The sequence below is a fragment of the Nerophis lumbriciformis genome, linkage group LG04 (assembly GCF_033978685.3).
Source record: "Nerophis lumbriciformis linkage group LG04, RoL_Nlum_v2.1, whole genome shotgun sequence".
Classification (NCBI taxonomy): domain Eukaryota; kingdom Metazoa; phylum Chordata; class Actinopteri; order Syngnathiformes; family Syngnathidae; genus Nerophis; species Nerophis lumbriciformis.
Window position 1 is genome coordinate 42,227,158 of NC_084551.2, and position 24,601 is coordinate 42,251,758.

General features: G+C 40.2%; 1 protein-coding gene across 6 annotated transcripts in view; it reads left to right on the plus strand.

Annotated features, from left to right (window-relative positions):
* The window catches only part of adam22 (ADAM metallopeptidase domain 22), a 224,930-nt gene that overhangs the window by 190,059 nt on the left and 10,270 nt on the right, over positions 1–24,601 (plus strand). For 5 of the 6 annotated variants that reach the window (XM_061955709.1, XM_061955715.1, XM_061955721.2 and 2 more), the window contains 2 exons: positions 293–393; positions 463–529. In XM_061955709.1, coding sequence (XP_061811693.1) covers positions 293–393; positions 463–529 — 168 coding nt within the window. Of the gene's footprint in view, positions 1–292; positions 394–462; positions 534–24,601 lie in introns of those variants that run through there. The other variant, XM_061955737.1, reaches the window with a different exon arrangement.

The following is a 24,601-nucleotide window of genomic DNA, read 5'->3' on the forward strand; positions in this document are numbered from 1 at the left end:
GAATTACACAACATTGGGGTGACCGACAAAGGATATTTCAATGTAGATTTCAGTGACTGTTATGTACTATTAGGTTGTCATCTGTAAGGATATTTCAATTTAGATTTCAGTGACTGTTATGTACTATTAGGTTGTCATCTGTAATTTTTTCCCCAAAATGTGGTCAAATTCAGAATTACACAACATTGGGGTGACCAACAAAGGATATTTCAATGTAGATTTCAGTGACTGTTATGTACTATTAGGTTGTCATCTGCTGCAATGGCATCATGTGTATTTGCCTTGTGTGCAGGTCTAATGGTCTTTCCCACTCGTGGAGCGAGAGAATCCCAGATGCCAAACACATCTCTGACATTTGCGAAAACGGCCGACCGAGGAGCAACTCGTGGCAAGGTAGCGCCCAACTCACCTACAATATGCATGTTGTCATTTCTCATATATTTACTCTTTATCGCTTCGCAGGGAATCTCGGGGGCAATCGCAAGAAACTGAAAGGAAAGAAGTTTCGTGCTCGCTCCAACTCCACAGAGTAAGTACCGCGTGGCAGGCAGTGCTGAGAGGATTAGAACACAAAAAACAACTTGTAGGACAATTATGTGGCCAACAGAGTAGTAAAGAAAAATTCAAACTTTTAACTATTTATCTAGCACAATAAAACAACCTTGACATTAAAAGCAATAAAACAGTGAATGATAATATTTACAGTCATAAAATAACAGCAAATTTGAGCTAAAGCTTTGTTTTCAGCAAAGAAGCATAAAAAAGTAATGACATAAAATTACATTGAATATTGTAACGTACCGTATGCAATAATGAAATACTGTGAAATTGTAGCGTAACTTCCTTAAATGTAAAAAAAAAAAAAGTAACACCTGTTTGCGATTCCCTAATATTTATGGTAGTGGAGGGTGCTGATTTTTTTTGTTATTACAATCCTAAATTGGTTGATCATTTTCAAAAATCGATTTTGAACTATTTAAAAAAAAATCTTTTTTATAAATAATAAAAAATTGTATATACTTTTTTTCGGCCATCTTTTTTTTAGAAATTTCGCACAGTGAGTAAGTTTACTCACTGTGCGAAATGAAAAGGTCAAAGTGCCAATGATTGTCACACACAGGTGCGGTGAAATTATCCTCTGCATTTGACCCATCCCTACAGGGGAGCAGTGAGCAGCAGCGGTGGCCGTGCCCCGGAATCATTTGGTGGCAGGGGAGGCAATGGGTCCCATTTTTATAGTCTTTGGTATGACTCGGCAGGGGTTTGAACTCACGACCTACCGATCTCAGGGCGGACACTCTAACCACAAGGCCACTGAGCAGATTTTTGCAAATTACGAATATGTCAGCAGCCAAGAGTAGCTTTTGTAATCTGTAACCTGTTTCATCATCATTTTAACCCATAATATAATGCGAGAATTAGTTTGAATTGAGAAATTATACTTAATCGAATCGCCACCCAAAGAATCGGAATTGAATGGTAAGTTACGGTATTCTAAGGTCACATCCCTAATATGCAGTATAAGACTCTTTTGAATATTTGGCAAGTCAACATTTTGTACTTTTTGAAAATGTTATATTAAATATAAAATGTTCAAAAATAAAGACTGTTTTCACCAGTGGCTGTAAAGCTGCATTAAGGAATGTTTTTACCAGTGGCTGTAAAGCTGCATAATAAGGGAGTGTTTAAGCTTGATATACTCTCCTGCCACAATCTTTATAGTTCTAATGCAAAGCTGTGCCACAAATTCAGTCTTTACAAAGATAATGTTCTATTTTGTGAGGGATGTAAATGAAACAGTATGATTGTTGTCACTGTAGCGCCCATATAGACAAACACTTGTTTGGTTACTATGGTGTTATAGTGACAATAATGAACATTGTTACATTGATCTCGCTCTCAAAAAATGTCATTATATTGGCAGTTTGTCTGTTGTTGTGATGGCCCACTGCAAATACATTTTGACCACACAGAAAGATTTGGTGCTATCTTTTTTGTTTGTTTGTTAGACTTAACGCCATATGCGCGACGTCACTCACAAATGCACTATTTTTGGAATTTTGCCTATTGTTCATAATCATTGTGAAAGACATGAAGACTGATGTATTTTTTTTGGTAATGCATTTTAACTCGTAAATAAAAGTCAGCTTACAGCAGAACCAACGGGAGGTCCTCTATTCCGCTCATAAAACCTAATACAAAAAAATCCAAAAAGCACCAATACTCCCATTTACATGTCGTGGCTTGAATATTCACAAAGTATTATTGATTTTTTTTTTTTAAATGCAGACAAACTATAGTGACACCGTGATCACAAGCTTGTGTGCCAATATTGACATATTCGACTGATCATCTGCTTCATCCTTTCCTTTCACGTCAAACTTTGTTGATCCTAAATCATGCCTCTCACCTGGATAGTAGAACGAGGATGTATTCCGACAAGTCGGTACACTTTGACAACCAATTTAAACCCTGAAATGGCGAGAACATGAAAAGACGCTTGGTTTCACCCCCCTTCTCTTTGTGAGGATTATTAGTCATTCTTCATCCAAATGGGAATATATTAACATCCTAGCAGTCGGTATGTTAATGACAGTAGACTTTGTAAGTTATGTTTTATTATGGTTATTGGCTCTCATGAAGTCTGCACTGAGCAGTATTCAGTGATGTAGTTGAAAAAAAAGCGAACTTTGTGATGCGTTTTAAAAAAAAATTAAAAAAATTTAAATGAATTTATTAATCAATCAACAAAACAATACACAACAATACCACAATAATGCAATCCAATTCCAAAACCAAACCCGTCCCAGCAACATTAAGAACAAAAATAAACAGAGCAATTGAGGACACACAAACATGACACGGAACAATCCAAATGTAGTGAAACAAAAATGAACATTATCGACAACAGCATCAATATTAGTAACAATTTCAAAATAGCAGTGATTAAAAAACCCTCATTGATATTATCATTAAAAACATTAATAAAAAAGTTTTAAAAAATTAGAAATGAACAATAGTGTCACAGTGGCTTACACTTGCATCACATCTCATAAGCTTGACAACACACTGTGTCCAATATTTTCCACAAATATATAATAAGTCATATTTTGGTTCATTTAATAGTTGAAACAAATTTAAATAATGGATCCCATATTCCAATATATGACTCATTATTATCTAAACTAAATGCAGTTTGTTCTACTGATATCATCTCCATAGCTTGTGTGTACCAGTCAGTATGAGTTGGACTATCAACAGCTATCCATTTTTTAAATATTACCCTTTTTGTTATTATGCATATTGAAAGAAATGCATTTTTACTCTTTGATGACACGTTACTAAATTGATGTGGCTCCCCAAGAATTCAAGTTTGCAGTGTCATTGGGATGTTTATATTAAGGAATGTGATTGCTTCTTTTGTTGTTTTCAACCATAACTCTTTTATTCTCTTAAATTCCCACAATAAATGAACAAGAGTTCCCTCAGCTGCCTGACACTTCATACATAACTTGCTATCTACTACACCAATTTTAAACAGCTGAGAAGATGTAAAATACAATCTATTCAATATCTTAAATTGAGTCAGCTTATCTTTAATGCTTCTAAAGGGCATATTGGCATTTTTCCAAATATTCCATGATATGTCTCTTTCATCTAAAATGTTTAAGTCCATCATCCATTTCCGAACACATGCATCACTTGCATTTCTGGTGTGGTGTTCATTTATTATTCCATAAAAGTTTAATTTCTTAATTGTATCTTGATTAAAAAGTGCATCTTCCAGTTCATGGCTATTTAAGGACATACTTTCAGAGGATATGCATTTATTTACAGCGTGTTTTAAAGAGATACAATGTAAAAAATGATTTCTGGGTACATTGTATTGATCAACTAAATCATTGAACGGTTTAAAAGAGTTTTTATTAATAATATGATGAGGTTTAGTAATACCTCTGTCTTTCCATGTTGTCCATTTAACCACATTTTTATTAATGATAATATTAGGATTGTACCAAAGCGGTGGATTTACAGATGTCATCGGGTTGATTCCTAGTATTTTCTGGCACAGTTTTAGAATGTTAAAAGGCGGCTTCTATTGGGCTTTGCCTCAATTCAATAGGTATTGTTTTAATATAATATAAGCTCTCCACGTCAATGTCCAAATTCATTAACATATTTTTTTCTACGTTGATCCAGTCCTTATCTGCAGAAGAATGGAATAAGTGGCTTGCTTGTTCACAACCGGAGATATAATAATGTAAGAAGTTTGGTAATTGTAGTCCTCCTTTATCTTGTGTACAAGACAACCTTAAGTATGAACAACTGGCCTTCTTTCCACACCATATAAAATGTGATATCATTGTATGTATTTTCTTAAACCAACTTTTATTAATTAGGACAGGCATCATTTTCAGTATATAATTAACTGCTGGCAGTATACTCATTTTTACTATGTTCACCCGACCCCAAAGTGATATTTGGAGACGTGACCGGCGTTCCATTTTGGATTCTCTTATTTTTTAAATGTTTAAGATTTAGATCTCTACTTGCATAAAGGGTTGGTGTAATATGTAGTCGTAGATATATGATTTCTGCCTCTTTCCATTTAATTTTGGAGTTCTGAACTTCTGATTTCTTGCAGTGTTTATTAAGTGGTAATATTTCACATTTGTCCCAATTGACTTTATACCCTGATAAACAGCCATATTCAGTGATGACATAATTGATATAGTGAAGAGAGGAGTTAACATGTGACAGGTAGAGAATTATGTCATCACAATACATCGATAGCTTATTATACTGAGGGCCAATTTTTATACCATGAATATTATTTTCACTTCTTATTTTTGCAGCTAAGGGTTCAATAACCAAATTAAATAATAATCCAAATGCAGGACATCCCTGTTTTACTCCTCTTTTTAACTAAAAAGGTTCTGAAATATGATTATTGGTTTTGACTGATGCCATGGGTCTTGTGTAAAGCATCTTAATCCATTGTATAAAATTATCTCCAAATCCAAATTTACGTAATGTGCAAAACATAAATGACCAGTTTATGCGGTCGAATGCTTTCTCCGCATCAACAGTACATACTGCTGTGGGATAAGGGAGACTAGCATAGTAAATAACATTGAACAATTTCCTTGTATTGTCTGAAGATTGTCGACCTACCATGAAGCCAGTTTGGTCATTATGAATTCATTTTCCTATTACATTTGATAATCGTGTGGCTAAGATTTTTGCCAAGATTTTATTGTCCATATTGGCTAGGGATAAAGGACGATAATTACTGCAATTCAATGGGTCTTTATCCTTTTTATGTATCAATGACATATGAGAAAAATTGAAGGTTGGAGAAAACAATTGTTTATTAAATGAAGATTGGTACATTTGTAATAATAGAGGAGACAAATCTTCACTGAATATTTGATACAATTCTGTAATGTAGCCATCAGGGCCAGGAGATTTATTTTTTGCAAATTAATTTATAGCTTTTTGAATTTCCATTAATTGTATAGGTTCCTCCAGTGATTTTTTGTTATGCTCTGATAAGGATGGTAGTTGTATTGCGTTTAAATAACTAATCTTAAAGTTTAATATTAGATATATGATTTCTAGTCATCTGCTTCTTTAATCTTAACGCAAGGAGCTTTCCAGCTTGCTCTCCGTATTCATGAAACTTTAATTTTGCCCTATTAATTTTATATTCAACCTTCTGCTTTATTATATTATCATATTCCATTCTTTGTTTGCAAAGTTTGATCCATGTTTCCTGATTATACTGTTTGGACAATGTGTCCTGCAATTGTTTGATTCCATTCAATAACTCATTTTCTTCAGCACGTTGTTTTTTTATTCTTAAAGCTTGCAATCCTAATACTGTAAGTTCTCCTCTTACACAACATTTAAGTGCTTCCCATATTGTAGAGATGTCAGAGACAGAATCCTGGTTATTTTTAATAACATCTGAAAAATTCTTTAACTCGTAATTTATTTTCCTCACTATCTAATAAAGAAATATTAATTTTCCATTGTTTGAATTGGAAAGCGACAGGAGGAAAGCTTACGTCGACTTGAATTGGACTATGATCAGAAATAATTTGTGGGTGAATTTTAGCCTGCACGTTTCCTACAATTGCCTTAGGAACAAAGAACATATCAATTCTTGAAAATGACTGATTTCTGTTTGAATAAAAAGTGAAATCCTTCTCATATGGATTTAAGGTTCTCCAAATATCTATTAGGTTAAGAGTTTGCATTAATTTCAGAAGAGAGAAAAAATGATATATTGGGTTTAACAATCTTACCAGTTTTATCATTTTTGGATTTATTGTTAAATTTGGATCTCCACCCATAATATCAGATTCAACATAATCTGCCAATTTGAGCTCCATGTCACCAAAGAAAGGTTTATCATCATTGAGTGCATATAAGTTTACCAGTGTGATATTGTTATTATCTATATGGCAGTTAATAATCATATATCTACCCTCTGGATCTAAAAATACACTATTTATAATATAGTTAATCTTTTTGTTAAACATTATAGCAACACCAGATATTTTGGAGGACAGTCCAACACCAACCTATCCTTTTTTCAGATATTTTAAATGTTTAGTTTTCAAATGGGTTTCCTGTAGAAAAGCAATATCAGTAGAAAGATTGTTTAGATGCTTCAGAATTTTTCTTTGTTTCACCTGTTCATTTGCACCTTTTACATTCCAATATGTAATTCTCAAACATTTTCCAGTCATTGCAATATCTTGTGTGTGTTAACTGGTTTTCTTCCTTATGTGACAAAAATTATCAAACATAACATTTAGTAAATTTGTCCTCTCAATGTATAATTTAACTGGGTTATTTTTTCTTGTCAATCCCCCTACCTCCCCCCTCCCATTGCTCTTTACCAGACAATTTAATAATTTAAATAGCAAAACAAACATGCTTAAAGAAAGTAAAATAAATTAAAGAAAAAATATATATAATGGAAACAAAATCATAAGAGGAGAAAGCTAAAAAGTAGAACAGTAGAAGAGAGAAAAAAAACTAAGATAACACAACTAAACTAAACAAATATCACCAATCAATCAAGTAGTGGTATAAAAAGGAAAAACAGAACCAGGCCAATAATACATCCCCCCCAAAATAAATTTGGGACAGAACTGAAGAAAAATGTACCTGAAATAACTTAATCGAGGTTTCTGGCGGTGTTAAACGTTTCCATGACTACCTGTGTATGCATGACGTCATCATTTCGCGTCATTGTTTTGGTGCGGTTGCAATATGTTCTTTTCAGTCCGTTTGGATTTTATCAACACCGCCACTCAACCAGTATGTAATTCTGGCATTTCTAAAAAGAGTACTTTCGAAGTAGAATTTGTCCACAATTAGACGGGTTCGTTTTTTCTTTTTAGCCTCATTCATTATTGGATACAACAATGAGTATCTCGGCTGGAAACTGGTCACTCATGGAGAAGGTCGTTCCCTTGAGTTCTTTCCCACGCTCCATTAACATGGATTTACTCTTTGGGTCAACAAAATGTGCAACAATTGGGCGACATACCTTCTCTCCCCCAGCATGTCGTTTTTTCCCAATACGATGAACACGTCCAAAGCCGATGTTCCTCACTGTTGCGCCCTCCATCTTAAGCTGGGATGTTAAAACAGTTTGGACCAACTCCCCCTTTTGGTGATAAGTTTCTCACGTTTCCTCGGGAACTCCGTGAATGATGACATTGTTCCGCATACTCCTACATTGCTAATCCAAAATATCTTGCGTGACTTTAATATTTGTATTTTCGATGTCAGAAGTTTGCTGTCTGAGGCTGTTCACTTCTGCTCGTAGCGTAGCATTTTCCTGCTTATAAAGTGCACTTTATAAGTCCATAGATTGTTTAAACTCCTCCACATCCTCGGATAGTTTCTTCAATAAGTCGAGGTTTTTTCATTTCTCATTGATTTTTGCAATGGAGCTTCTGATATCTTTTAAGTCCTTCGTGATATCATCAGACTCACTTGAGTGACTCAACTGGCGTCTCCCACGCTTCTTTGTCGTCATGTTATAATAGTATGAATCAATATATGATTCCAAATCTGAAATAGATTCTTCAGCGTGAGGTTCCAGCCTTGTATTTATTTAGAAGCACATAGTTTCAGGCGTTTAATCGGCTCATTTTGGGATGATTGGCTTAGCTCTCGTCGCAGCCATCTTGAAAAAAAAAAATGCGTTTTTGAAATCAATGCGCAGCGTATGCTTAAAATGAGCAAAATACATTAATGTGGCACCTGATTCTCACTAAGACCGGGTTTGCAGAAAGCTGAAATGGGCATTTATTGCACAAGCCTTTGTAGGAAGGGCAGGGTGTGGAAGTATCAAACTTAAAGTGTCCATTAACCATACTTGCCAACCCTCCCGGATTTTCCGGGAAACTCCCGAAATTCAGCGCCTCTCCCGAAAACAAATTTTCTCCCGAAAAACTCCCGAAATTCAGGCGGACCTGAGTGACGTGTTGACAACACACAACAACAGTGTCTACCGTAAAGCAGTTCGTCTGCCGTAAACAGCAATGTTGTGACACTTTTAAACAGGACAATACTGCCATCTACTGTACATGCATATGTGACCCACCTATAATGTCTCACATTTTTGTGTTGATTTATTTATTTTATTTTGTGGTTTGAATTCGTTTTTGGAGCTGTCATTACACATTTATCAGTATTCACATTGGTCAGTAGGGGGCAGTAGGGCGTTTCTTCCCAATTGAATGCTATCACCTGCAGACCGGAAGTGTCTTGTCATTCTGATGAGCGCGACCAGTCTGTGAACAATTGAAACGTCCTGTGTGCTTTTTCCTCCTGTATAACAGGTTAGTTTTGGTGAATCAACTCACTGAATAATATCCATGTGATCTTTATAAGTTTAAGTACACATTCTGATGGTGGAGCCAACTCTAAAGTGTTTGTGAGTTGTAGTTTGTAAATGAACACTGAAATTCAAGTATTTATTTTATATATATATATATATATATATATATATATATATATATATATATATATATATATATATATATATATATATATATATATATATTGTTGTGTATTAACAGTCCTAGTTTTGTCCCTGCTGAGTTACCGTCATGCCTCCTGCTCTTGATGTCACTTCCTGTATCATACAGTGTTGTTGTTGACCTGGAGAATAGTAAAAGTGAAGCTACAGAGCAACCGACGTTTCCGTGTCCTTATATTATTATTGGTGTAATGCCCAACCATATATATGGGTATATAACAATTGGCGACGAGGTGGTGCGTCCTCACATTGTGTGTTTATTGTTTACCTTGGCCGTCCGTGTGTTTTTTTTTGACGAGCATTAACGAGCAACCGCGGGATACAGGCGGGGGTGCTGTCTACTTGCTGGAGAGTGGATGACCAGCATGTTACAGAGCACAGCTCTATTGCAAGAGAAAGGCACGTTTCCATGGTAAAGGACACTTAGAGAAGACAAGAAAAGGCATTGACATACATCAAATTTCCGAAGCAGAGGAATATATTGGGGACATTTTTTTTTTTTGAACATGGCTGCACTGATTGGACATATTGGACCTTTTGAGGAGGACACAGAACAGTGGAGTTCATACACTGAAAGGTTTGAGTATTTTGTACTGGCTAACAAAATTGAAGATGATGTTTTGGTGCCAACATTTTTGAGTGTTGTAGGAGGTAAAACATTCACCCTATTGCGCAGTTTACTCCAGCCTGACAAGCCAGGAGACAAATCCTATAGGGAAATAGTGACAATATTGGGGGATCACTACTCTCCTAAGCCACTGCTAATTGCAGAGAGATTCAGATTCCATAAAAGGAACCAAGAGGAGGGTGAATCTGTCTCACAGTTCATAGCTGTATTGAAACGGTTGTCTGAACATTGTGAATTTGGACTTTCACTCAATGACACCATACGTGACAGACTGGTGTGTGGTCTACGCAGTGAGGCCATCCAGAAACGACTGCTTACGGAGGCTGATCTAACCCTGGAAAAGACTGTGCGTATAAGTACATCAATGGAGATGGCTGCCCATGAAGCACAGCAGTTAAGTGCCTCAGTTCAAGTTAATAAATTGTCTTTGGAGCCACAAAACAAGGCGACAGCTGGCAATCCATGCTACCGCTGTGGGAGGCCGGTGTAAGGACTTGGACTGTAGAAACTGCGGGAAGAAAGGACACATCGAACGTGCCTGTAAAGCGAAAAAGGCTCAGACGAGCAAACAGCACACTGAGACCAAGAAAAGTGGTTTCCAACGGAACAAGAGAAAACAGGTGAATATGGTGGAACGTGACCAGGATGAGCCAAGCGACTGTGACTCTGATGATGAGATCACAGTACATGTTTTATCTGTCAGGGACAGTGATGATGGATATTGGGTCACACCACTGTTGGAGAACCATCCTATAAGAATGCAAGTAGACACTGGTTCACGCGTATTGATGGTATCAGAAGCTGTTTACAGTGAAGAACTGCAGCACCTTGTGCTACAACCAACCCGGCTGAAGTTAAGGACCTACACAGGAGAACCGGTCCCAGTGCTGGGAGTTGTGGATGTGACAGTGGAACACAACGGACAGAAAAAGACTCTTCCACTGTATATCATTCAAGGCAAACGGCCAGCATTGCTAGGCCGCCGGTGGCTGGAAAAGCTCAGGCTGAATTGGCAGGAAGTGTTCCTAGTTAGGGATGGGGACACAGGGCCACTACAGGAGATTCTAAAGACACATTCCCCCGTTTTTGATGGAGAACTTGGCAGCATGAAAGACATTACAGTTAAGCTGACAGTGAAACCAGGAAGCGTGCCAAAAGCTTTCAAAGCGAGACCTGTTCCATATGCCATAAAACCGAAGGTGGAGGCAGAATTAGCCAGGTTTGTGAAGAGTGGAGTACTGGAACCAGTGAGCACAAGCGAATGGGCAACACCGATTGTTCCAGTCATGAAAAAGGATGGAACTCCACGGATCTGTGGTGACTTTAAAGTCACATTGAACCCTGTCCTACATGCTGAGAAGTATCCCTTGCCCCTTATTGAGGAGCTTTTTGCAGGCCTAGCTGGAGGCCAGAAGTTTAGTAAGATAGATTTATGTCAAGCCTATCTACAAATGCATGTGGATTCAGAGTCACAAGAGTTGTTGACTATAGTGACACACAAGGGCCTGTATAAGTACCGCAGGCTCCCTTTTGGAATTACCTCTGCCCCAGCACTGTTCCAAAGAGCCATGGACCAGATTCTCAGTGGGATACCAGGGGTCCAGTGCTATCTCGATGATCTGCTCATCACGGGACCGGATGAGCAGTCACACTTGAGGAATCTGGACATCACACTGCAAAGATTGGAGGAATATGGCCTGAGAGTTCGGAAGGATAAGTGTGAGTTTTTCCAGCCTTCTGTTGAATACCTGGGGCATGTAATCGACAGCACAGGACTCCACAAGGCACCATCAAAAGTGAAGGCTGTTGTAGAGGCTCCATCTCCGAAGAATGTAAGTCAGCTAAGGTCATTCCTGGGCCTCCTAACATACTATGCAAAGTTTGTGCCTAACCTTGCAAATGCATTGAAGCCTCTGCATGAATTTCTGAACAAAACTAAGAAATGGAAGTGGACGTATAAATGTGAGACAGCTTTCAAGGAAGTGAAGACAGCGCTGTCACAATCTGAGGTACTCACTCATTTTGACCCCACATTGCCAATTCAGCTGGCATGTGACGCCTCACCTTATGGTGTGGGGGCAGTAGTGTCACACATAATGCCATCGGGCGATGAAAGGCCCATCGCTTTTGCATCAAGGACATTGAGTAAAGCAGAAAGCAATTATGCCCAAATTGAGCGTGAGGCACTATCTATAGTGTTTGGGGTGAAAAGATTTCACCAGTACCTTTATGGCAGAAAATTCACGCTACTGACTGACCATCGGCCTCTCACCTCCATTTTTGGTTCCCATACTGGCATTCCATCGCTTGCTGCCAGCCGTATGCAACGATGGGCTCTTTTACTGTCTGCCCACCAGTACGACATTAAATATAGGAAGGCAGATCAGCATGGAAATGCTGATGGGCTGTCAAGACTTCCACTGCCGGTCACACACATTGAGCCAAACCAGGCTGAGATATTCTACTTCAAGGAAGCGGCTGCTACCCCAGTGACCTCAGCTCATGTGAAGAGACACACTCGCAATGACCCAATCATGTCTGAAGTTATGGACATCATTGCTTGCGGCAGAAAAGGAGATATGACCCAAAGCTTAAAGCCATATCTGATGAGGAGAAATGAGCTTTCAGTCCAGTCGGGATGCTTATTGTGGGGCTATCGTTTCATTATTCCTCCACCATTAAGAGCAAAAGTGCTTGATGAGCTTCACTCGGGGCACTGTGGTGTAGTGCGAATGAAAGAAATGGTACGCAGCTATTTCTGGTGGCCAAGCCTGGATGCAGCTATAGAAGAAAAAGCCAAGTCATGCTCTGCCTGCCAGAAACTGAGAAACCTCCCACAGCTGGCTCCCTTGCATCCGTGGGATTGGCCTGAGGAACCATGGCAAAGAGTCCATGTTGATTTTGCTGGACCACTGGAGAACCACATGTTCTTCGTTGTAATTGATGCTCATAGCAAATGGCCTGAGGTCGCTGTCATGAAGAGCACCTCGTCAGAGAGAACCATTGAAGAGTTGAGATCCATTTTCAGTCATAATGGTCTGCCACAGCAGTTGGTTAGCGACAATGGTCCACAACTGGTGTCAGAAGAATTTAAGGCATTTATGGAGGAGAATGGTATTCAGCACATCAAGTCTGCGCCCTATCATGCGGCTACAAATGGGCTTGCGGAAAGATTTGTACAGGCTCTGAAGAAAGCTCTCAAGTCCTCTCCAAGCACGCAAACCCTTAACAGGCGCCTCAATGCTTTCTTGTTGGCATATCGAAACACCCCTCATGCTACCACTAAGGTGTCCCCTGCCTCAGCGATGTTCAAGAGACAACTCCACACTCGACTAGATCTCCTGAAACCTCAAAAGACAAGAGAGGTTGTGCACCAGCAACAGAAGGCTCAAGTGGAAAGACGGGCAAATGCAAAATTGCGGAGCTTCATGGTAGGAGACCGGGTTCTTGCTAGGAACTACACCAACGATATAAAGTGGGTGCCTGCGACCATTGTTTCCAAAACAGGTCCTGTCTCATATACTGTAGAAACCAGTGACCATCGCATCTGGAGAAGGCACCTCGACCAACTGCTGCACACTTCTGGGTCTCATGATGACTCACGCCAGCCGACATCTTTTGTTCCGGAGCTGTGTCCTTCCCTGGAGCAGCCTCAAACCCCAGACACGGCTGCTGTTCGAAGTACACCTGGATTTGCTCCTAGCACACCAGAACCTGCACGAGTACCTGCCTCAGGTTTCACTTCACCCAGACCAGAACCCACACCATCTACAGTGACCGAAGTGCCTAGAGGTCGTGTTTACCCTCAACGAGAAAGACGACCCCCAGATAGACTGTCATTGTAGTCTAGGCGCTGACCCGTGTCATTGGGGCAGAATAATCCCCAGGGTTCAGTTTGGGATTGAGGTAGTCCACCCTCATTCTCTAGTTCAGGCAAGTGTTGTATTTGGTTAAAGTTATCGTTGAACAGTTTATATTTCACAAAAGAGACTAACGTGTATTTTGAAGTTGGCTTTGATTTTGTTATTTTATTTTTTGTTAAGGGAACCTTAAAAGTAAAAGGGGAGGGATGTTGTGTATTAACAGTCCTAGTTTTGTCCCTGCTGAGTTACCGTCATGCCTCCTGCTCTTGATGTCACTTCCTGTATCATACAGTGTTGTTGTTGACCTGGAGAATAGTAAAAGTGAAGCTACAGAGCAACCGACGTTTCCGTGTCCTTATATTATTATTGGTGTAATGCCCAACCATATATATATATATATATAGCTAGAATTCACTGAAAGTCAAGTATTTCTTATATATATATATATATATATATATATATATATATATATATATATATATATATATATCTTAACCACAGCCCCCGCCCCACCCCCCACCTCCCGAAATCGGAGGTCTCAAGGTTGGCAAGTATGCCATTAACAAACATAAATATCTCCCATCCGGGGCTCTCAATCCTTCACACAGCACACTTCTTTATATGTCATAGGTAGTGATGGGTCCGGCAACACCGATGCATCGGCGCATGCGTCGAGCTCATAGAGCGAAACCCTGTGTCGGTGCGCGTACCGCTTTTAGAAAGTCACGTGACCGATCATGAGCTGTTTTGGTCACGTGACCGATACGCGAACTGTGTCGCACTGACGCCTCCTCTGTGCCCTGTGAAAGGGTCTTTTCTACAGCCGGAGAAATAATAACTAAGAAGAGAAAGCGTCTAAAATTGAATACGTTGGAAAAACTGTTTTAAAAAAAAAATAAAAATGTGTAAAAAAAAAAAAAAAATTCCAGGTCCTCATTCACAACACATTCTCTTAGATTTCCATGTTATGATGCATGTTCACATTATTTATTGACTGTATCTAAAAAAGACAAAAAATATATTTTTATTTAAATGAAGTTATGAAATAATCCTAAATGAAATACAATGACTTGGCTTATATTATTGTATATACTAGGTCAGTGGTTCTCAACTTTTTTTCAGCAATGTACCCCCTGTGAATTTTTTTTTAATTCAAGTACCCCCTAATCAGAGCAAAGCATTTTTGGTTGAAAAAAAAAAAAGATAAAGAAGTAAAATACAGCACTATGTCATCAGTTTCTGATTTATTAAATTGTATAACAGTGCAAAATATTGCTCATTTGTAGTGGTCTTTCTTGAACTATTTGGAAAAAAAGATATAAAAATAACTAAAAACTTGTTGAAAAATAAACAAGTGATTCAATTATAAATAAAGATTTCTACACATAGAAATAATCATCAACTTAAAGTGCCCTCTTTGGGGATTGTATTAGAGCTCCATCTGGATTCATGAACTTAATTCTAAACATTTATTCACAAAAAAAAAAATCTTTAACATCAATATTTATGGAACATGTCCACAAACAATCTAGCTGTCAACACTGAATATTGCATTGTTGCATTTCTTTTCACAGTTCTTTTTGACAGACATTTTAGTGACAAACCTGAGCTTGTGCTTCACTGAGTTTATGAACTTACATTCATATTTTGTTTAAGTATTATTCAATAAATATATTTATAAATGATTTTTGAATTGTTGCTATTTTTAGAATATTTAAAAAAAATCTCACGTACCCCTTGGCATACCTTCAAGTACCCCCAGGGGTACGCGTACCCCCATTTGAGAACCACTGTACTAGGTCATAAAATCAGTGTCAGTTGAGTCGGTCCATAGGTTGCCTGTAGGGATTTTTAATGTCCAGCAGATGTCAGTATTTAGTGACACAGTATCGACACCGTATCAATACAGTTTTGCAATGTTTTGAAACGCTTCATGACGCCTCATCAACCCATCACTAGTCATAGGTAATTGCCTATAAAAAAAGAGAAACACAACATAAGTAAAAAAAAATGTCACCAGTAATGTCCTTAGTGGGGAAATAGTGGATGTCTCACTTACCGCCTGATGCACCTGCCTTGACACAGAGGAGAGCCAGACCTGAATGAGGCAGAATTAAGAAAGGTTTGTAGCTGGGCCCCACCTGGCCGCACAGCTGGTGACACTTCAGGCTAATTGAGCAGGTACAGGGGAATGATGATGCGGCCAAAGCTGGGGCGTTGTCTTCCGTGTTCCACTCTGCCTCCATTCCCTGGCTCCTCCCCTGTGAGGTGCCTACCTGTCAGGCGGTGCATGAGTGAGGCTCCACAGTAAATACTAAATGTTATTATAAATGTGCCTGTTACTACATTACATATATACTTACAGTATGTAATTAAAACCTTAATGGGGGTGGTTGGAAGTTTTTTTTAAGAATAGAGCGGCTCCCATAGGCTCCATTATAAGCTGACTTTTAATTGCATTTATTTACTATTTAGAATGCATAAAAAAATGCATCCGTCGTATGTCTTTCATAGTGATTGTGAACGATAGGCAAAATTCCCAAAAAAGTGCAGTTCCCCTTTAGGGAAATTGCTCTTTAAGTAAACAGCACAGCATGTACTGTAACAATGAAATACCATTGTATGTGGGTAACAAGAACAACAAACACTTAAAATTTAATTTAGATAAGTGGCCGCAAGGGAATGTGGGTATAACTGTCAAACTCCCCTGAATGCTGCAATATGACAATTAAATGTGCAATGTATCTTTAAAAGCAGCGCACACTTATATGGAGCCCAGGCAGCATCATTCATGTTTTAGTTATTTAGTTATAGGCAAAATAAAAGTGACACTTGTCAAACAATATTGTCATGTTTTGTTGTTAAATGAGCTTTATAAATATGAGATCAAGTTAATGAACCATGATGAGCACACTGTGTACTGGCTGTGTCTTGCATCAGTTTGCGCTACAAGCATGAGACTTAAGTGGCCCTAAAGCGAAGCTTGGAATGACATGTAACTGAGCCCTGGAATGCATAATGAGGATGATGTGTGTGTGCGTGCGTGCGTTATTTTCCTTCATAGCTTCATTTCCATCTGAAACAACAGTGAGGGTCCAGCCACTGTCCAGTTGCATTGCACTGTCAGGATGTCTAAATATCTCCTATTTCTCTCTCCCCAACACTCACAGACTTATCTTTTACTATTCTTTCCATTTTATTTCATTCTTACATTTCCTGTCTTTGTTTTGTGTCTGCCACCCCTCACACTCCCACAGGTATTTAACTCCTCGCGACAAAACAGACTTTTATGATGTAAATAATGTGATGTGAATAAAAACACACAAGGAACGTACCTTAGGTATTATCTCAGACCCGCCATGCTTGTCTACAATCTCCCCGACATTTTGCTTTCATTTGTGGTTTGGCCAAGCAAATTCAAAGAACAACAGATACATATCAAACCTTAATGTCAAAAAGACTTGAATTGTCCCTTTTTGTTTGCCTTGCTCCTGTTTTTTCTTTGACACATTTTATTTGGATGTAATCAAAAACATATTTTATAATATTACATATTATATTTGTCTGCATGTTGACTGTTATGACAAGGATGATATAATTGCACCAGGCAGGCCAGCTAGTTAGTACCTGCACTCTTTTACTGTGAAGCCACGCAACACAACAGCGTGCTGAAATAAGCAGGGGCGTCCATGATAACTTTGCTTGGATGGCAACATATGTTGCTCCAAAACCTGTATGTACCTTTCAGCATTAAATGTGTCTTCACAGATGTGTAAGTTACCCATGCCTTGGGCACAATACACCCCCATACCATCACAGATGCTGGCTTTTGAACTTTGCGCATAGAACAATCCGAATGGTTCTTTCCTCTTTGTTCCGGAGGACACAACGTCCACAGTTTCCAAAAACAATATGAAATGTGGACACGTCAGACCACAAAACACTTTTACCCTTTGCATCAGTCCATCTTAGATGAGCTTTGGCCCAGCGAAGCCAGCAGCGTTTCTGAGTGTTGTTGATAAATGGCTTTGGCTTTGCATAGAGTTTTAAATTGCACTTACAGATGTAGCGACAAACTGTAGTTACTAACAGTGGTTTTCTGAAGTGTTTCTGAGCCCATGTCCTTTACACACTGATGTCGGTTTTTGATGCAGTACCGCCTGAGGGATCGAAGGTCCGTAATATCATCGCTTACGTGCAGGGATTTCTCCAGCTTGTCTGAACCTATTATTATCATACAGTGTTTCCCACACATTCATTTATTTGTGGCGGCCCGCCACGAAAGAATTATGTCCGCCACAAATGGATTTTTCGGCTTTTGACTCGCTCGACCGCTCATAAAAGCAATGGGACTGTCTGTGAATGTTGCTTGTAGTTACACCTCCGGTGCAGTAGGTGGCGGTAGCCTACTATGCATTGTAACTCCGCCAATAGCACTTAATTCACCTGGTGGGCCCGAAGAAGAAGAAGAAGAGGGACGGACGGACGGACGGAATCAAAATACTCGCCCGCTACTTTTCATAATGATGGCGCTTCCTACGTTTCTACCTCAAACGTCCAAAAGCTGCTGAAAGCCTTGATCCAGGATGCCATGGGGAAAAAAACTTAAATGGTGCCTTTTGGCGATAGTTAGCAGCTTGGTGGCTCATAGCCGGCTAGCTAACGCTTGCTAGCGTGGTAGCATTGCTTCATTTTTACAGGTGTTATAAGTAGATAGGTTATAGCTGCATCGCTCGCGGCTCATCATATATTTAACGTTAATCCGCGATTTCACCGAGCGTTTCACTGACGGTGAGCAGCCTGACGCTACTTCATTAACACCGCCGCTGTTTGACTCGGTCACCTGTTTTCATACCGACGAGCTAACGTGTCCAGGTTATAACCCTGTTGTCAATAAACACACATGGACTGAAGCTAAATTGTCCACTGTAGCATGTGAATGCAATGAAAATAATAAAATCTGAGCCAACCAGTTGTTAAAATGTTGTCCAGGTTAATGTTTTGGCCATTAAAGGCCGTTCATTTCAAGATTTCAACTGTGATCGGGCTTTAAAAAGGTGGCTGACCTGTTCAGATGAGTGTAACTGCTGCTGGTCAAATAATGTGAAATAGCATTTAATTTTACATGTATGCAATGCCATTTAAATGTAATTATAGATAATAATAATAATAATAATAATAATAAATACTGTGTAGTGTTGTAAATAGTCAACGGGAAGGATTCTAGTAAGATATAAGCCATGAGCACTACACAGCCAGAAAAAAACCTAGGCAGGACAAGTAAAAATATTGGGGCAAGTAGATTTGAGAAGTCAGGCAAGTAGAAAAAAACCTTAACGTTGAACCCTGCATGTGTTGAGCTGCTGCCGCTTAAGGTTAGACGGCACTGTACATAGAGCGGTTCTGCTCGTTAGTAATAAATTCTAATGTTGGATGTTCACTCCTTCACACAGATGAGTATAGAAAAATATTTTCAACGGCCGAAAAGGGCTCGACTTGGAGAGGAGGTAGGCCTACAGTCCGGACCACAGGTGCGACCTGTTCAGCAGCAGCAGCAGAAGGAGGAGGAGGTTGACTGACTGTGGCAGGACACCTCTGCCTCTGTTTCACTTCATGTTGCTGGTAAATAATATGGTTGTAGTAGTAGGCTAAAGTTAAATTATTTAGTATTCACTAATTAAAGGGGCAGAGCTTTAAGAGACATTTTAGCTTTTATATTTTATAAGATATATTTTTTGTAAGAACCACAATTAATAAATATATTTCAGTGAATCACTAATTGTTCAAATCTGTATATAAATATGTACATAAAATGTTGTAATTATATTCCAACTCCGCGTTCTTCTTGGTCATCGCCGCCGCTGCCGCCGCCACCCCCCCCCCACTCCCCACCCGCCGACCACACCACCACAAATAGATGCCTGTCCTGTGGGAAACACTGTCGTACTTGCCAACCCTCCCGAATTTTCCGCGAGACTCCCGAATTTCAGTGCCTCTACCGAAAATCTCCTGGGATAACCGTTCTCCCGAATTTCTCCCGATTTCCAGCCGGACAACTATATTGGGGGCGTGCCTTAAAGGCACTGCCATTAGCGTCGTCTCTCACCTGAAAAGGAGACTATTATATATGTCTCCGTTATCCATAGGTTTATCTATAACCCATAAAGTAGGCAGGCACGGAGCTATTTCTCAGCGTGTGTTTATTCCAGCCGGCACGTTAATACTCTGACACACAACATCCGGATACACAACATCCGGATTCCCATCATGTATTGCTTCAAAACTACGGCAAGGAGTAATGTCTAAAATTTCCAGCCGGACAAACAATATTGGGGGTGTGCCTTTAGCGTCCTCTCACCTGAAAAGGAGACTCTTATATATGTCTCTGTTATCCATAGGTTTATCTATAACCCATAACACGGTGGCCGAATGGATATAGTCACTCATGAACGGTCAGAGAAGCACAAGGCGGCGGCAACGCAGTATTATGGGCCACTTTGCAAGCAACATCCCGTTCTCATTTGCAGATGTTTTTAACAAATCTGTGAAGGATATGTTCCCGGATTCAGAGATCGCTTGCCAGTACTCAAATGGCAGAACAAAGGTTACTCAAATAGTGAAAGGTAAGTGTTATTTTTTTTTAAAGTAAGCAGCAGTACAACAGTACAGTTAGTAGAACAACTGTGTTTTCATTACTGTGTACTGTACTATATATATATATATATATATATATATATATATATATATATATATATATATATATATATATATATAAATAGAAATACTTTAATTTCAGTGAATTCTACCTATAAATACACTCCTCCCCCCTTAACCCCGGCCCCGCCCACCCCCCCCCCCCCACCCCAATCACCCGTATTCGGAGGTCTCAAGGTTGGCAAGTATGATTATTATGCCTGATTATTACGGACCGTAGATGGTGAAATCCCTAAATTCCTTGCAATAGCTCACTGAGAAATGTTGTTTTTAAACTGTTCGACAATTTCCTCACGCATTTGTTCACAAACTGGTGACCCTCCTTCTTTGTGAATGATTGAGCATTTCATGGAAGCTGCTTTTATACCCAATCATGGCACCCACCTGTTCCCAATTAGCCTGTTCACCTGTGGGAAGTTCCAAATAAGAGCATCCCTCAATTTTCTCATTCTTTTTTGCCACTTGTGCCAGCTTTTTTTAAACTCTAGCGTCCCGGAAGAGTTAGTGCTGCAAAGGGTTCGGGGTATTTGTTCTGTTGTGTTTATGTTGTGTTACGGTGCGGATGTTCTCCCGAAATGTGTTTGTCATTCTTGTTTGGTGTTGGTTCACAGTGAGGCGCATATTTGTAACAGTATTAAAGTTGTTTATACGGCCACCCTCAGTGTGACCTGTATGGCTGATGCTTGCATTCACTTGTGTGTGTGAAAAGCCGTAGTTATTATGTGACTGGGCCGGCACGCAAAGGCAGTGCCTTTAAGGTTTATTGGCGCTCTGTACTTCTCCCTACATCCACGTACACAGCGGCGTTTTAAAAAGTCATAAATTTTACTTTTTGAAACCGATACCGATAATTTCCGATATTACATTTTAAAGCATTTATCGGCCGATAATATCGGCAGTCCAATATTATCGGACATCTCTAATATATATATATATATATATATATATATATATATATATATGTTGGCCCTGCGATGAGGTGGCGACTTGTCCAGGGTGTACCCCGCCTTCCACCCGGTTGTAGCTGAGATAGGCTCCAGCGCCCCCCGCGACCCCAAAAGGGAATAAGCGGTAGAAAATGGATGGATGGATGGATATATATATATATATATATATACATACATATATATATATATATATATATATATATATATATATACATATATATATATACATACATATATATATATATATATATATATATATATATATATATATATATATATATATATTATTTATATATATATATATTATTTATATATATATATATATATATATATATATATATATAGCTGAAGAAGGAGTCCTATCGGGTTCTTTTGGCTCATAGGACTCCTGAGGCAGCGGACAGATACCGACAGGCCAAGCGGTGTGCGGCTTCAGCGGTTGCGGAGGCAAAAACTCGGACATGGGAGGAGTTCGGGGAAGCCATGGAAAACGACTTCCGGACGGCTTCGAAGCGATTCTGGACCACCATCCGCCGCCTCAGGAAGGGGAAGCAGTGCACTATCAACACCGTGTATGGTGAGGATGGTGTTCTGCTCACCTCGACTGCGGATGTTGTGGATCGGTGGAGGGAATACTTCGAAGACCTCCTCAATCCCACCAACACGTCTTCCTATGAGGAAGCAGTGCCTGGGGAATCTGTGGTGGACTCTTCTATTTCTGGGGCTGAGGTTGCTGAGGTAGTTAAAAAGCTCCTCGGTGGCAAGGCCCCGGGGGTGGATGAGATCCGCCCGGAGTTCCTTAAGGCTCTGGATGCTGTGGGGCTGTCTTGGTTGACAAGACTCTGCAGCATCGCGTGGACATCGGGGGCGGTACCTCTGGTGGTGGTTCCTCTCTTTAAGAAGGGGAACCGGAGGGTGTGTTCTAACTATCGTGGGATCACACTCCTCAGCCTTCCCGGTAAGGTCTATTCAGGTGTACTGGAGAGGAGGCTACGCCGTATAGTCGAACCTCGGATTCAGGAGGAACAGTGTGGTTTTCGTCCTGGTCGTGGAACTGTGGACCAGCTCTATACTCTCGGCAGGGTCCTTGAGGGTGCATGGGAGTTTGCCCAACCAGTCTACATGTGTTTTGTGGACTTGGAGAAGGCATTCGACCGTGTCCCTCGGGAAGTCCTGTGGGGAGTGCTCAGAGAGTATGGGGTATCGGACTGTCTGATTTTGGCGGTCCGCTCCCTGTATGATCAGTGTCAGAGCTTGGTCCGCATAGTAAGTCGGACACGTTTCCAGTGAGGGTTGGACTCCGCCAAGGCTGCCCTTTGTCACCGATTCTGTTCATAACTTTTATGGACAGAATTTCTAGGCGCAGTCAAGGCGTTGAGGGGATCTGGTTTGGTGGCTGCAGGATTAGGTCTCTGCTTTTTGCAGATGATGTGGTCCTGATGGTTTCATCTGGCCAGGATCTTCAGCTCTCGCTGGATCGGTTCGCAGCCGAGTGTGAAGCGACTGGGATGAGAATCAGCACCTCCAAGTCCGAGTCCATGGTTCTCGCCCGGAAAAGGGTGGAATGCCATCTTCGGGTTGGGGAGGAGATCTTGCCCCAAGTGGAGGAGTTCAAGTACCTCGGAGTCTTGTTCACGAGTGAGGGAAGAGTGGATCGTGAGATCGACAGGCGGATCGGTGCGGCATCTTCAGTAATGCGGACGCTGTATCGATCCGTTGTGGTGAAGAAGGAGCTGAGCCGGAAGGCAAAGCTCTCAATTTACCGGTCGATCTACGTTCCCATCCTCACCTATGGTCATGAGCTTTGGGTTATGACCAAAAGGACAAGATCACGGGTACAAGCGGCCGAAATGAGTTTCCTCCGCCGAGTGGCAGGGCTCTCCCTTAGAGATAGGGTGAGAAGCTCTGTCATCCGGGGGGAGCTCAAAGTAAAGCCGCTGCTCCTCCACATCGAGAGGAGCCAGATGAGGTGGTTCGGGCATCTGGTCAGGATGCCACCGGATCGCCTCCCTCGGGAGGTGTTTAGGGCACGTCCGACCGGTAGGAGGCCACGGGGAAGACCCAGGACACGTTGGGAAGACTATGTCTCCCGGCTGGCCTGGGAACGCCTCGGGATCCCCCGGGAGGAGCTGGACGAAGTGGCTTGGGAGAGGGAAGTCTGGGCTTCCCTGCTTAGGCTGCTGCCCCCGCAACCCGACCTCGGATAAGCGGAAGAAGATGGATGGATGGATGGATGGATATATATATATTATTTATAGCGGCACCGTGATCACAAGCTTGTGTGCCAATGTTGACATAATCGACTGCTGAAGCTAGCGTCATTCGCATTAGCTAATATGCTAACATGTCTACGAGTGTCTGTGTAGCATTATTATCTTACAAACGTACAATGGCATTCTTTTTTGTATTGTTTCAGTTTCACAAATTCCTCAGTAAATCACCAAAACTTCACCGTAGAGTTATTGAGTCTGTTTAGCTGATTGAGCTAACTTTCATGGCTAGTGCATGACGATGACTTCTATTTTGCGTGATTAACCATTTTTCTATCCTGTGCAGCTAATATATGAAAAATATGTTTTTCTTCTCAAATGGGTATGTGGCTCTTTAGTCTGGAAAATACGGTATTTTAACATTCTTGGCTAGAATTAGACAGTATGGTGCAGACTAACAGTAACTTTGCTTCACCAAGTTGTATGATATTCATTGAATATCATACACTTCTCAACACTGTCCTTCACAATCACTTCCTTCCTTCTCGTGCTTGCAAAAACAAAGTTATGTCCATCTCTAGCTATAAGCTAATAATAATAATAATAATAATTAGAGCGAGTCAGACAAGATGTTTTTGTCCGATCTTACTGTGACATTCGCTATGTCAACTAATGGCGGGGATGCTTGTAACTCAAATTTTTGCTTGCTACTCAAAGCATAACAATTACCAGAGGGACTGCTCTTATCTCAAAACACTCTTAAGGTGGGGTACATCATTGAAGACTTACAATAAATAATTTTGCGTGTGTCAACAGCCGTAAATATGATAAATATCTTCTCTTACAGCAGCAGCAATCTCTCTCCTCCACTGTTATGTTGTGAATGTAGTAGAAACAAGCTCCTGTGGTTCAATTCAGTGTGGCTCCTTCACTCTTTATGCCAGCACCATGTACATCTTTGCTCATGGGCTCCTCATATTATTATCATTATCATTGTTATTATTATTATTAGTTGTAATATTGACTACATGTTGTTAAAAAGCATGTAAGAGAAGCATGAGTGCACTTACTGCACACAGTTGTTTGAACACGATAGTGTTACGTACAGTGTAGAAAAACTAACGCTGAAGCGACAGCAACCGCAACAAACAACAGCATAACAGCAACAT